The sequence below is a fragment of the Vanacampus margaritifer genome, chromosome 5 (genome assembly GCF_051991255.1).
Source record: "Vanacampus margaritifer isolate UIUO_Vmar chromosome 5, RoL_Vmar_1.0, whole genome shotgun sequence".
Lineage (NCBI taxonomy): Eukaryota > Metazoa > Chordata > Actinopteri > Syngnathiformes > Syngnathidae > Vanacampus > Vanacampus margaritifer.
Window position 1 is genome coordinate 10,119,726 of NC_135436.1, and position 15,838 is coordinate 10,135,563.

At 40.3% G+C, this 15,838-nt stretch overlaps 1 protein-coding gene across 8 annotated transcripts in view; it reads right to left on the reverse strand.

Annotated features, from left to right (window-relative positions):
• Positions 1–14,849, reverse strand: part of eif4g1b (eukaryotic translation initiation factor 4 gamma, 1b) — a 44,293-nt gene extending 29,444 nt beyond the window's left edge. Inside the window, exons 1-6 of one of the 8 annotated variants that reach the window (XM_077565426.1) lie at positions 14,748–14,849; positions 8,573–8,694; positions 7,345–7,431; positions 6,829–6,849; positions 6,165–6,359; positions 3,225–3,327 (exon numbers count right to left, since the gene is read on the reverse strand). In XM_077565426.1, the coding sequence (XP_077421552.1) occupies positions 3,225–3,327; positions 6,165–6,359; positions 6,829–6,849; positions 7,345–7,431; positions 8,573–8,647 (481 nt within the window). In that variant the 5' untranslated portion in view covers positions 8,648–8,694; positions 14,748–14,849. Of the gene's footprint in view, positions 1–497; positions 653–3,224; positions 3,328–6,164; positions 6,360–6,828; positions 6,850–7,344; positions 7,432–8,572; positions 13,366–14,747 lie in introns of those variants that run through there. The other 7 variants (XM_077565425.1, XM_077565428.1, XM_077565429.1 and 4 more) reach the window with 7 other exon arrangements.
• Between the last annotated feature and the right edge of the window lie 989 nt (positions 14,850–15,838).

Genomic DNA, 15,838 nt, shown 5'->3' on the forward strand with positions numbered 1-15,838 from the left:
CTGCTGGCAAACCCGGTCAATAATGTCAACAAGACATTATGTTCTTCATTTATATTAGCCGGCCTTGTAAATGGCCTAAACAGTTCAGTGTCACCTCTTGTTCAATGGCAAGGAATTAATGGCGTACAAAATGTTCAAACTGAAGAGGCCTCTCTTTCAGCTCAGCAGTAACTACACACTCTGACTCTCCACCACTGTAAGTATTACAGTCCAACTCACATTACGGAGTCTGCATTGTTGACCAAGAGCAACACAGCCTAAATATAGTCAAAACCCACATACGATAGTTTGCAAGAGGGAGGGAAGGACAGACCAAGAGAGACGAAGAGCATGCTCACAACCAGAAAGCCAGAAGAAGGAATGTAACTTTTCTTGGACAGTGTCCCAATACTGTAAATAAGAGGTATGAGATATGAGTCATTAAGCACAGGCGCATGAGCAGCTAAAGGGTGGGGGGTGGTCTCCAAAGAGAGACTGTTAATCTTGACGACACCTACCCTGAGAGTCTTCCCCTTCGTGAGACCCGCGATTCCCCATGTTGTATGTCTATCCGAGTGCAAAATTGCATATGTATGACAAAAGTGAGAGGGGCGGGGGGGTCTTTTCAATGCCCCCTTTTTACTTCTTCCTGCCCCCTCTACAGGTGTCCACTCAAAATGATTGCTTTCAGTGTTGAGTTCTGCCTCTTCCAGCATGTCTCAGCTTTACTCCTCCCTCTGACCTGAGCAGCTCCTTCAATGCCAGACTTCTACACTTATAAGTGAAGGAAGGAGCGTGAAAGCAGGGCATTCCTGCCTACGTTTGACTGTTCAATTGCAATAGATAACTATACAGCTCAAAAAAACATTTTTGATTACTGTTTCACTAGCGTGCAATATTTTCTGTACATTGAAAATACAATGTGCAATCCATCTTTCACAGTTCTTTTTTACTTGATGTTTGTAGGTAACATTTTTTCCCTTCACATCTGTTTTTTTTTTTATCATGCTTGTACTTTTCATTTTATTATATTGTATATTGCCGTTTGCTGCAGTGCATTTTCCCATTGTGGTATCAACAAAGATGTCTTTTCTCTCCAGCCTTTCATTTTTCTCGACCTCCCTGTCACCCTCAAGACTCAACGGTAGGTGAGCATTAAGACCACAGCAACCCTGTGATAATGCAATACAAAGGGTTATAATATCGGTGTGTTACATTTAGACCCACTATTGCCACTGTGGAACGTGCCCTGGCCACAGAACAACCCAGTAAAGACAACTTAGCTATGCTAAAAGGAACTGACAAAATTTGAGACAACTGCAAAAGGGATTGAAAGATGTGATTCTAAAAAAAGTTAAGTTGTGAAAGCAAAACTTTTTACAATCGTTCGTTTATTCAGGCGAATGTTTCTCATTCAAGTGAAGAATTTTACGCTTATAATAGTTCAAGGTTTTGTTGATGCAAAAGAAAAGAATCGTTTCCATTAATAGACTTTGATGTCAATTAAAGAATCACTGTAAGAAATTATCTTACCACAAAAAACTAAATCAATAATGAATGTCAGTGGCCTTTTATCCTTCAGAAAAGTACCTGTATTGCAGAAAAACGTAACGTCTTATTTAAATCAGTGTAAATAAAATAAACAAAATAAAAGAATCAATCATTTAGATGCTATACAGCATTACAAATATTTAGTATAGCGATATTTTACACACAAGATATTATTTTACACACTGCTAATGTATTTATTCATTTTTACATATAACCGTATAACTCCAAAGCAATCAGTGATGTACCTGCACTATTTTAGGCTTTATTCCATTTAGCCTGTGTTGCTCTTGATACACTTACATAAAAGGCTATAAGCTATAATATATAGATACTTATGCATACACACACAAACACCCCCCAAAAATGTCCTCATGTGTGGAGCAAGTGATGTTAAAAAAATTTTTTTTACAAATTTTTTAAAAATGGTGTATGTGTACCCCTCTACAGGAACCAATAGGGATCAGCAGTCAGGTGTGTCAGGTGTGTTTAGGAATACCTTTGCAGGCAGTGGCCACAGACCCTGTACTGAACCTTTTAGTCCAATCCATCTTTTTTTTTTTTAACATCTGCCACCAAGTAACATTACAAAAGCATACTATCAACACTGCAGCATAACTGGCTTGAAGCTTCCTAGAGTCAGGTTGGGCAGGGCACAGTTCAAAGTTCAAGTCTTAGGCTCAGCAGTCATTATGATGGTCACCAGCCACTATGACGTCATAGTATATTATTTGACACAGAACAATGCAAAACAGACACACAAAACAAACATGGGCCTTTCAGTTATGCCAGAAGCAATCGCATCCAGTAATGGTAAGAATGTTTTATATTAAAAAAAATATTACAAAATTATACTACATGTAGGGCAACACGGTAGAGCCTAGTAGCACCTCACAGTTTGAAGGGTTGATATTTGAATGTCTGTCCTGTGGCGTTGTTCCTGCGCTTGCGTTGGTTTTCTGAGACAACTACAGCTTCTGTTCACATTCCGAATACGTTAATTTAAGACTGACTTGCTCTTATGTGTGAATTTAAGTGTGAATGATTTGAGTGCCTACATGTTTGTGTCTTGCGACTGGGTGGCAACCAGTCCAAGGTGTACCCTCCTTCTTGCCCAAACTCAACTGCGATAAGTACCAGTTCCCCCGCGACCCTAATGAGAACAAGCGGTATAGAACAGTATATGGATGGAGACTGCATGCATGTTGTGTGTTTCTAGCAGTAAATAATGTTGATGCGGTTATTGCAAGTAAGGGTTATTCCACCAAATACTATATGTTATTCACTTCAAAGTTAATTTAATGATATTTGGTCTAATACTTTTGCCAACATGAAAAGTGGTTGGGCTGAAATGATAGGTATTCTGTGCTGAGTTACGATACGATATACTTTTATTTTCCCCGTGGGGAACTTTTTCCTGGAGTGAACTGAACTGAGTTGTTTAACACATCTAGATGTACTAAATATCATGAAATATTGGAATTGAAAAACAAAGTTTTTGACCTTGCTACTGCAAGCTGGAAATTAAAAGCATTGCTCAGATGCATTTTGGGAAGTGGGTAGTTTAACATGTGTTATGCATTGACACTCAACAACCTCTGGAGGGAGCAAGTAAACCTGGCAGAGGTGAAAGAAGTAACACATTTGCAGTGCGTGAGTGGATGAGTTGATGAGTTGATGAAGCTCCAACCACTTACCATAATTACCATATTCGGCCGGGCTTGTGCCTGGGTAGAAACCTGGAGTTCCAGCTGTTACAGGGTATTGCTGAGGTGTGGCCACGTAGGTTGGTGAACGGTACTTAAAAAAAATAAAAAAAAGTCAGGGGGAGATGAATTGCAATAAGAAAGTGATTCATGATTATATGCACAGTATCATATATGAATATGCATATACGATTATATGCATAGTATCAGCACCAATCTGTACTAGGGCTGGGCAATAAATCAAATTAATTCGATATATCGTCATTCTAAAAATCTAATCGCTGAAAATTTTCTAAATCCTGAAATAAAATGTTGTCTCTTGGATTATAAAAAAGCTGTTGTTCTTATGTTGTGTTACATTCAAATATTTTTGTGGCAAAATGCTAAATGGGTGCTTTACAAGACATGTTTACAATAGCTACGAACTACTTAATTGTGGCGTTTAAGAAAAAACTGAATGTTAAGTTTATGTCAAAACTAATTAAGAATCAGTACACATTATTGTTGTCTGAACATTTTGGACAGAAATTATTTTTTAATAAATGAAACCTTTAAATAAATGTTTGTTGGGTTTATTAGATTAAAATCATAATCATCTTGAATGTCTGTAAAATTCTAGATTTTATTTTTGGGCCATATCGCCCAGCCTTAATCTGTACTCATATTCATATCAGCGCTGATACTGTATTTCTGTACTTATATTCATAATAATGCTCAGATAACACAACACCAATAACACTTAATCAGCCTGACTTAATGTATACCTTCCAGGCAGGTGGAGTAGAAACCATGTTGGCCGTTTAGAGACACTTTAAGGTAAACACGGACGACAACACTAAATCCGATATGCTCTGCAAAACGCATGATCAGCCTTGCCCAGGCGGTGACAGAAGCTACTAAATTTTAAAGATCTAGTTAAATATAATACTTTGATAATCTTATACAAACCATTTAATAAATGATTGCCAATTAATATACAACAGTTCTTTCAACTAAAAGAGTTAGTTCATAATTTGAGAGGATATGGAGAATTTATACTACCCAAATTCAGATTAAATTGCACGTTTTTGTGTCATGTATGTGGAGTGAAAGTTTGGAATAGTCAGGGTATTCAACATAAGCAATCCCAAAACATTACCAGATTTAAAATTATATCTAAAAACATGGTTTGGTCACAATATTTCAGAGAGAGGGACTTGAATTTATAAATACTTGGTGCAAGTGTCTCCTTGCTGTTACTATTGTTGGTATTGTTTATTACTATAGTTGATATATATGTTTATGTCTTATTTTTGCTACTATATTCTTGGAATATACAAGATTGCTGGTATGAACTATAAGAATGTAATATATGTTGCCTATGTAACATCACCATTATTGGCACTTAACAATTCAGTTAATAGTATGCCATGATATTGTTTATATATTATGATAAAAATTGCTTAAATTGTTAAAATAACAATACTGTAACTTGCAGGAAGTACTGTATATTTGTGTTTTATAGATTAGAGGTAGGGTGGTATTAAATAAGTTTTCTTCTCCCCTCTCCCTTTCAGGCAAAAAACATATTTTTTCCCCTCTTTTTCTCTCATTTATTTTCTTTACATATTATGAAACTACAGTATGAATTGTTGCTCCTGTGTTCAAATGTAAGTTGTTGCCTGAAATAAATGAAAATTAAATTAAATGAAGCAGTCTCTCTCCCCGCATGTTTCGGCTGTGGGCCATCCAGCAAGCACAGAGATTCTCAAGCACCCTCACATGCCCCACTACATCGAGCTCTGCCCCTGCCGAGCCAGCAGTGATGACGTCATGAAGCCGCAACGTAGGAGGGCCAGGCCGGGTGGCCGAGTGAGCGCGGCGGCAGGGCTTTAGATGTTAAAATGCCAGTAATGGCGGGAGTATTACTGTAAAAAGTGTTATATTTAGTCTTTACACAATCAGGATTTCGGGGTCTGATCACCAATCAGTGAGTTTAAGTAAACCGATCACTAATCTGGTCACAAGTTGGAGCAAAATGTCTATTTAAATACCTTGATTATTTACTTTATACACTTGGGTAGGAGTGTAATTTGAATATAAACCATTTATTCATTAAAATTAAAGCTAAATAATCCATTGGGAATCTTTTCAAAATTATTACAGTGAAGAACATAACTGGAATTATAAATCGTAGCTCCTGCATCCGAATCAAGGGTTAGGGTTAGGGTTAGGGTTAGGGTTAGGGTAAATTAAGTACTTGTACTCATTCTGAATTTTGATTTATTTATTGGTGATCCCTAGTGCTAATTAGCAGTGAAGAACAATTATCTGAAAAAGGACATGTGAAAAGCGCTGACAAAAAAACACAAAACTGTCAAATTAAAAACATGTACCGATAAATCCCTTTTTCAACGATGTTGGCTAAATGATCATGACTTGAAGTAATTCTATATTTTCATTATAGCCTGCATCACCCATGCCTCACCTTGTTTGGAGAAATAGCCTAGATTTTTAACACTGTGAAGAATCTCCCTGAAAGTCTTAAGTTTGTTGAAAACTACATGCAATAGTTTTCTATTTCACCGCAGCCATGATGGCCATCTTCTCAAATCAAATTCAAAAGACACTAGCAGGTGTGTCGAGCAAAACATTATAGGCACAGCAAAACATTTTTAGAAGATGGGCTGAAAATGTGGACTTTAAAAAAAGCTTGTGAGCTGAGCTATATCCATCATCTTTTGCTTGATAGCAATTAAAATCAACATGGCTTTGAATTGTTAGTGCTATATAGGTAAGATACTGTAAATCTTTCAGGGACTGTGATCTGATGTCAAAAAGTCTCAATAGTGTGTAGAATTTTAAATGTCACAATTATCAACCCATCTATAGTCAAACAGTAAAACTATTTTATAGACAGCAGCCCCCCTACCCCTGCAGTTTTGCCTCTACCTGTCCTTGTATAAAATAGGCTGCCCCCTGTGGTGAGCTCGGGAAAGGCAACTGTTGTCCTTGGATCATCATCATTTGGGAACCAGGGGCTGGCTGGTAGACATGGGTGGGAGTTACAGACCGAGGGGCGCTACTGGGTGGAATACCTCGAGGCCCGCTGCTGGGAGGCAAACTTGTTCTGTTGGTGTAGTAGGACTAGAGTGTATATGGGAGAGAATCCAAGGAGGAGGACCAGAGAGAAAGGAAAGAGGGGAGAAAGCAAAGTGAGGACACAGATCAACGAGACAATGATAAGCCATAATACGGGAAGTAGAGAAATATGAAGAGAAACATGGGATCGGAAACCGGGACAAAAAAGGAACAAATTCATTATAACTGAAATTGTCCCATTCAATTGAATACTACTTAATCAACAACAGCCCTAGGCCAAGTTAAGTACTAGGCTCCCCAGCCTGAATGGCTGCAGTTGGTTCGTGAATCTATGGTTTGACTGCATGATGATAAAAAGCAGGCTCCTCAATGATATTCTGCTGCTGACCTTAGGGGTGACTGCTGTAACCAGCAACATAAAATCAAGCCAGAAAAGTCAAGTAGTGACAAATTGAAATGCACACCCCTCAAGATGGTGGCAGGGGAAGAAAAAAAAAGAGGAAGAACTAGTTACCTGTAGAGATCTGAAGCTTCCCTTTAGCAGCACAAACAAAGATCACAGAGATGCATTAACTGGAAGCAATAAGGTGGGAAAGTTTGAACGAAAAGCCCACCACAGTCAGTCAAAGCAAAGAAAACATAAACATTATCCATTCTGATCCAAGCAGTGGCTTAACAAGCAGCAGTCAGCGAATAATAAATTAGTAGGTGCCGCAAAAGTACCGCAAGTAGTAACCGTGTTCCCCAACTACCGGTCCGCAGCCCGCTTCCAGTATCCGTTTTTTCTTTCTTTTGAATTCCATCTATGTCCATCCTCTCATATGCTCATAATCTGTTTCAATAAGTATATGTATGTTTATGATGCATAGAGTGCATTATTATTGAATATTACGTTCTTATTTTCTTATATTCAAGCTATTTTGAAATACAGCTAAATTCATCCATCTACTGTATATACTGTAGATAGGTTTGTGTCTGTCGGTGTGGCGGCACATGAATTTCAGGGCAAAGAAAACATGAGTGTTCTTACCTGTCTGGGCTGTGGTGTTGGGTTCATTTGTGGGGGCGGTGGGGTGGCAAACACAACAGAAGGGAGCTGCCCAGGGGAGAAAGAGGGCTGTAAATGACAGGAGGCAATATCAACAAGAGCGAAGTGGAACACATGACAGGTGAAACAAGGAGTGGAAAAGGGGAGTATCTTTAGAAGAGGAGAAATCAACCCACACAAACTAAATTGAAGCAACATGGAAGGATGTGAAGAACATAATAGCTGCAGCGTAGGTTTTCCAATCACAAATTGATCAATGACAACGTGCCCGCTATCTATCGGCGGTGGACATGCCACGAAATATTGTCACTGCGGGCAGTGTGGGGGCGGGGAGGGAGGTTGTGCACGTCATCCAAGTTTAAACCTCCACGATCACAATCAGATCGATGCTCCTTAAGCACGCCATTCATCCGGTATCGTGCAACGGCGGCGGAAGGTTGTCTTATATTATTTCATTTAATTTAACTTAAAGCCTCCACGATCACAATCTGATGCCCCTTCAGTATTCAGCTACTAAAGGCGACGGCTGACATACTCCAAAGGCACTTTCATCACGGAGGTTATTAATGACTTCCGAAGACAGCCTGCCAAAAATCATAGTTTTTTCGGCCTCTACTTTATCTACAAGTGTCTCCAGCTCACATCGGGGGGTTTTTTTTCCATTTGTGCCTCATGCTTTAGAGTGTGATTATCTTATCATGTATCATAATAATTCCCACCAACAAATCCCGTTTATACTTATTTGCATATTTATGTGTGAGCGTGGAGAGGGAGGAGTCTGTTACTTCCACGTTGATTGAGATGTATGAAAAGAATGTACAATCGCACGTGCGTACAGATTCATACATCTGGATTTTTTGTGCGTGCGACGTTTTCTGGAAATGGACGAACGGTTTACTGTTTGAGTATCGAAGCCACGCAAGTCTTCGTAGATGTGGCCCCAGGCCAGCGAGTGAATAGCGAAAATCCGCATGCACTGATGCCCATAGAAATACATTGGGGTAGGGGTTTAAACCCATATGATTCTTCAAGAAAATGCTGATAAATATAAATAAATAAAATTATATTAGAGCTTTGTGAAAAACAATACTGCCATCTAAAACAAAATACTATTTTAAAATGGTAAATGTTTATGGTAACATTTACCATTTTAAAATGAAGACTGTAGTCAAATAGTCTGTTTGTTAATACCTTACCAACAGTTCCTTACCTGTGATAGGCCAGGGGATGGGGCAGGGTGGGGAGTGATGGGGGGTCCTGTTATAGGTTGTGGTGCTTTATTCATTTCATGGAGTTCTGCATGGGGAGGGGGATGTGCACCTCTGTACAAATCTTAAGGAAAGAACATAGAATTAAATGTTGAAATGGGAAACTTCGATGCTCAATGTGTCAGTTACGCATAACTGATGCTGACTATTCCAGTTCAGAATACTTACATGTATGATTCTGTAAAAGTTTGTGATTTCAAGATTTTCTCCTAAAGACACCCTGCCCTTGTTAGAAACAACCATTGGTTCAGTTATACTTTGTTTGGGCATAATACAGCAGATAGATACAGTACACACTGATTATAAAGTAATTTGATAAATAATGGCATCTGTAAATGAATACTTTTTGATAGTAAATACCAATCAAGTAGAGCATTCTTGCTTGTGTGCAATGGTCTAATCGAAGCATTAATCTGTGTATGTAGTAGACTGATCAAAAAATGATGTTGTTGGGTGGGGGGGTGTCTGGGGGTTTGGGGGCGGCTGGGGTGAGGTGGATGGGGGCGGGGGGGGTCGTGGGGGGAGCGGGGGCTGTGGACCAGTTGGGTGCCTGGCGGGCCTGCAGTGCCCCGTCCTGCTGCGTTGGGTTGGGGGCGCGGGCCGCGTTGGGGTGGGGGGCGCTCCTGCTCCTGGGTTTGCTCTCCGGTCGGTGGCCCCTGCGGGGCCCGGGGGTCGTCCTTTGGCGCTGCCGCGGCCTGGGGGCCCTGAGGTGTTGCGCTTGCTCTGTCCTGGCGGGGGTCGACGGCTCCCCTCTTCGGTGGAGATTTTCATGCATGCCAGATCCACCACACCAGCATCTACCGAAACTCAGACACAATCTGCTTCTTCCTCAGGTCATTGAATCGGTGGAGGCTGGTGTCTGTGGATCTCACTCTGCTTCGTCTGTCCTTCCTACCTTTCCTCAGTCTCTCCTTTGGGCCCTTGAGGTCTCCCTGATTTGTTGGAATTCAGATGTCTCTGGGGTTGGTGAAGGACTCTGGTTGGTGGCCTGGTGGGTGATGTCTGGTCGGTGCTGGACTTCACTTTCCTTTCTTTTCTTTGGTCTTTCTTCGGGTCTCCTGACGGCCCCACAACTCTGGCTGGATTCTGAAGTGTTCGGTTTAGGTGAACGGTATGGGATTTTTTAATAGGTTTTAGGTGCACTAATGAATACACGCATGCACGCACGCACGCACGCACGCACGCACGCACACACGCACACACGCACACACGCACACACGCACACACACAGACACACACACACACACACACACACACACACAAAAGGAGAGCAATGATGATGACATGTCAAATGAACAATACTGAGCTCTCCAGAAAAAGAAAAAAAAAGTAGTGGTTTACTGTAAAACTAAACACAAAAAAATAATTATATTAATTCTCTATAAATACAAAATATGCTTCCTTTTAAAAACATCGCCAGTGCTAATATTCAATGCAAAATCCTATTGACATGCCAAAGGAAAATTAGCATCAACTTCCGGGAGTGATCTTCATTCAAATAGGGGGATATTCTCCCTGGTGCTTAAGTCAGAAATGGCGCACTGCTGTGCACTTTTTTGGCAGCACAGATTCTCCCATCGATTTTATTGTGTTAATTAGACACCTTCATGAAATGTACGCTCTTGGACATTTAAACGAGGGCTTCCCCCGCCAAATCTAGCCGTGCGCGTATTCTCCCAGAACTTAAGCATCTTTCCTCTTGCACGCTCAGAAGACTGTACTAAAGACTAGCGCCTCTTGAAGGTGAAACATCAGATTGCATATTTTGATTGAAATGACAACTTCCGTGCTCCGCTAGTGACTGCCGCGTCAAGCCAAGTGGCTACTGAGTGCAGACTCTTGGAGTTTGTCTAAAAAGGCAGTACATAACAACTACAGTCATTCTAATAGTGGCAATTGCGACTTAGATTTTTAAACATTTGTTTCATTTGACATATGCCGGGAATGAAAGCCACACAAATGCCGCTTTCGGGTGTCCGTTGCTCTGCAACGCCTAACCACAGGCACTCACTCACTTTTCAACTTCAATGATGGAACTGCTCCAAATATGTATTCAGTCACTATGATTAAATTACTTTGTTTCATTGTATTTATCTAATACTGAATGCATAAAATGCATGATTCTTCAAAGTAGCCTGTTAGATGAACCGTGCGCACGTCACTGGGGACGATCACTATAACTTCCGAATCCATAACGCAAGTCCACTTCACATTTGAAGTGTGAAATATAGACAATTCAAAATGGTTCGCTAAGAAATTAACGTCTCTGGAAAGCTCCACAATCCGGGATTTGCAGGCCTCCTCTTTGGTGGTGACGTGAATTTTCACCAGTTACGCATTGAAAGTGCGCAAGGAAAGAGTATGTGAAATTGACTGAAGCACGAACGGGAGAATAATCACAACTTTGTCCTTCTACTCTTCTTATCTCTGTATACTTTCTCCCCTATGGCATAACCCCAACTTTTAACTTAACAACCAATCGTTTTATTTAGGTGTGTGGGAGCAGAAAGGAATTACACATCTCCACCATCTTTTCTCAGATAATATGTTTATATCATATACATCCTTGCTCCAAGAATACAAAATAAAAAACTGAATTTTTTACATTTTTACATTACATAAAAAAAAATAAAAAATTAAATTAAAAAAAGAGCAATGATGATGACATGTCAAATCGGTAAAATTACCTAATAAACAATACTGAGCTCTCAAGAAAGAAAAAAAAGAAAGTGCGTAAGGAAAGCATATGTGAAATTGACTGAAGCACAAACGGGAGAATGATCACAACTTTCTCCTTCTACTCTTCTTATCTCTGTATACTTCACGCATGCACGGCACAACACTGCCCCTAACATAACCTAGGGTTATGTAAATTTATGAGCACAACTGTAAATACTGAAATAAATGTAAATAAATAGGAAAACAATTAGCTGCTTCTTGACCCATCACCTCATCGTGGTTTTTGTAGGTTCCAGTGATTCTAAGAAATGAGTTGTCTGGGGCTTTATGCACTCATGGCAAACAGGTCCTATGTGTGGGACCAGCCAAAGCACAGCTCAAATCCCCCTTATGACAAACTTGGTTTTCCCTACACCCCGCGCCCCTTTCCCCTGGAGCCAGGCCTGGTGGTGGGGCTCGATGGCGAACGATGGTGGCTAGGCCTGCACCCATGGGGCTCGGCCAGTACAGCCCAAAGAAGCAACATGTGCCCCCCTTCCAGTACAGCCCAAAGAAGCAACATGTGCCCCCCTTACCTGTAGGAGAGGCCAAGGGGGTCAGATGCAGTACGAGTTGGGCGGCGGTCAAAGGAGACCTTGGCGGTACGATCCCCAACTACAGAAGGGACGTGGAACGTCACCTCTTCGGCAGGTTAGGAGCCTGAGCTGGTGTTTGAGGTTGAGAAATTTTGACTTGATACAGTCGAGCTGGCCTCCACAGCACACCCAGTTTGGGCTTTACTACCTTCTTGAAAGTTGTTGGACTCTTTTCCCCTCTGGAGTTGTCCACGGTGAGAGGCGCCGAGCAGGAGTGTGCATACTTATTGCCCCCTGGCTTGATGCCTGTACATTGGGGTTCACCCGGTAGACAAAAGGGCAGTCTCCCTCTGCCTTTGGGTGGAGGGGGAGGTGTCCTGACTGTGCCTATGTACCAAACAGCAGTTCAGAGTACCCACCCTTTGTGAGACCTTGGAGAGGCTGCTAGAGACTAGAGCACTCCCACTGGGGACTCCATCGTTCTGCTGTGGGACTTCAATGACATGAATCACGTGAGCAATGACAGTGAGGCCTGAAAGGACGTGATTGGGAGGAACGGCACCCACGATCAGAACAAATGTGCTTCACAACAACACTCAACCATACAGTATTTACAAGGAGTATGGATGAAACTGTGTGATAGTGATTTCAGAAGCTGCATGCGAAAGCTCGTCACCAGCGCTTATTCATTCTGTATTGAGAGCTCAGTCTCATTCATGTGGCTGCCACATACTACATACAGTACTAGACTTTTCACAGCAACACTACTGATCTATAGAAGGGTGTGAATCGGGCTAATAATGGTAAAATAGCCAGCAGGCTAAAATTTACAGCAGGCCAAGAATTTCTTCCCCCGGGGACTGGCCAATCAAATAACGCTAACAGGAAAGTTGCCAGTCACAGAAAAATAGCCACCTCCATTTGCTTAACAGTTCATGTACTTTTAAAATCAACAAACAGTTGGAGAGGATGACAAGGACAGAGCCCGGTTCCTACATTAAAGCCAAAACGTGATGTTAATTTTTGTGTCATATTGAGGGACACAATGAACACTGTTTATCTTTTGGAACAAAGTTGGCAAAAAAAAGTTTTACTTTTATTTACGTTTCCAGAAGTATTTGATTCAAGGTAGAAGTTTTGCACTTTAATTCCAAGCGGAGAAATAGGGTTACTTTTGTTAACTGATGAAATAGAAGCAAAACTTTTTCACTTTTTGGTTTATTTAGATTAAAAAAGTAGTAGTAATAATACTTAATAATAATAGGGAAAAATCATAAATCGAATTTGAGAGATTTTAGACAAAATCACACAGACCTCATTTTCATTATTACTAACGTGAGTGAGTTCTTTTTACACTTATTAAAATACTTCAAAAATCGCAGTACGTTTAAGAGTGCAGGGTGTGATGTACATGCACAAGTTACAACCAAATGAAGAATCATTAAAAAATATATTAAAAAAAATAAGATAGATGCAAAGGAATCCTGCTGAATTTGGCCATTTAAATAGTGGCAGTGTTTCTGTAAAAAAAAAAATGAGCGTGTCTGTTTGAAGCAAAAAGGTTTGTGGAGATATATATATATATATATATATATATATATATATATATATATATATATATATATATATAGCATCTACAAAATACCAGGTGTACATTTACGCGACGATGTGCTTGCGACAGTATCGCAAGAAGGCATACAGCCAGCTGTGCGGCATGACGTGCTTAACCACGTGCTTTCCATGCTATTCGGTGAGATGTGTTCGCCCGTTGTCGGTCGCTTTCACAACTCGCTCTACTAGTACTGACAAACTCATCATTTCTTTATGTTAGCATTATTACCGCTGCTTCTTACCCGATCCAATAGCACAACTTAAAACACAACTTTACGTAGGGGATTCAAGCTGGCGAACTGACAAGTTTATACATACCGGTAAACAAGAAGATCTCTCGCATTTCGGAGAAACACAACATGAAGGCAACATCACCATCGTGGTGGTGGTGGTATATTATTTTATAAAGACGACTACCAAGTCTACAGTTGATTGGATTGGACATTATATTTATAATATTGTTTATAACACACCTTACTTGAGTAGCTGTAGTGTCAGACCACTTTAAAAGGCACCAAATAATGACATGACACGACCTGAAATGAAAGTCACTATAATAGTGTTTCGGACCCACAAATGCATCCAACAATAATCTGAACACAAAACGTACAATTTGAACGAATGTTCAAGAGAAGTGGTCATAAGAGATTGGGATCATGTTGTATTCGGCTCAACGCAAACGTCAACACCGAGAGGTGTTTATAAAGCTGCTTTCAAAAACAAGCCCAACAACTTTACCCGGTGAAGCAAAGGCAGCATGGGACAAAACAACAGTGATTTGTCATTCTGCTCTAAAACTAACCTAAAATTCAGATTGCTCGCACGATTGGGCAGTAAACATAAAGCATATTAGCCGGTAATCATACTAGAAAGAAAATTTGATTGCTTTATTGTGAAATGTTTATTTTTTTCAAACGACACCTTTGTAATAGTACGTCACGCGAGGGCTTGTCTTGTGTTTTTACTACCGTATTAGCTTCGAAGCCACATTAGTTAAATTAAAGCAATAACACACTTCATTGGAGGGTGGTGATGCTAACTGCGAGCTTGCTAGCAGTCAGGCTAATCCAAGAATACACAGAAGCACTACTCATAATAAGCCATTTTAACACTCACTACAGTTTGGAATATTTCAAGTACACGCATGGTCATTTTAATGAATGACCTCACCGTGTATATATATCACAGTCACCGAATATATGTTTGGTAAATGCGCATATAATGTGAATAACTCGTAAAGATGTTTCATTACCTTTCTCTCCTTGAGTCCGCAGAGCCGGACAGACGGAAAGTCTTCCCGGAAGCCGGTAGTGTAGTAATTCCGGCCAAATCCCGTCACGTGGAAGGAGTTCTCGGTCGTAAAAGTGGAACTGGAACGACCCGTAAAACTCCGATAGCAGACACTAAACTTCTGACAGAGGAACATCACATCAAACTCAATTTTCCCTAATTACTGAACTAGAAACAGTGAACTGGGGTTACACAGTCGTGTTTTTAAACTACATACAAGCCATTAAATCAATCATATTACTGTATATGTCATATGTGATTATGTAATGCACAACTACTAGCTATATCTGTGCGCGAAAACATGACGTTTAGAACGTTTACTGTAGGCGTGTTCTTACGTGAACCCAGTTTATATTAGAGTATATTTTAATGCTATGTACTGCTTATTTGATTATATACTGTTACAGTATATACTGCAGTCTTTTACAGTTGTTTTAATGTGCTTTGTAGTTTTCTTATTAAAATGTAATCATTCGTTGTCTCAGTTACATTGGATGTAAAGCGCATTGGAATGCCTTTTTGTACGAAATTATCTATATACTGTATAATTCACTTCCTTGGCATAAATAGTAACCAGAGTGCTTGGACCGGCATCTAATTAATAAAGATGTAAACAAGTGACCACAATGCGTATCTATGTTGGTTGTCATAGCAGCAACAAGTCATAGCAGGCCAGCCCATCCAAGGATCCTCATTTACTGCGTCAACCATCTGCACAGGGGTGACATAAACATATTGCAGGGATGCCTCTCATGGCCTCGCTTATTCCAACAAGGGCAGCATATTTATTTTGGTTGTAGGAGACACTTTGCAGCAATATTGTTACGATGTGATAGCCAGACAGAAACGATAATCACAGACAGTGAGCTATGAGCCTGGTCTGTCAAGTCTTTGAGGGGATTTAAATGAAAAATATCTATCCACAATTGGCTGGTTCGGAACTTTTTCCATTTACAGATGATGAAAGTCATTATGTTCACTGGAAACTTCAAAGCAAGTATTTTTTCTGTGCCCTTCCCCAGATTAGTGCCTCAAGTCAATACTGTCTTCTAG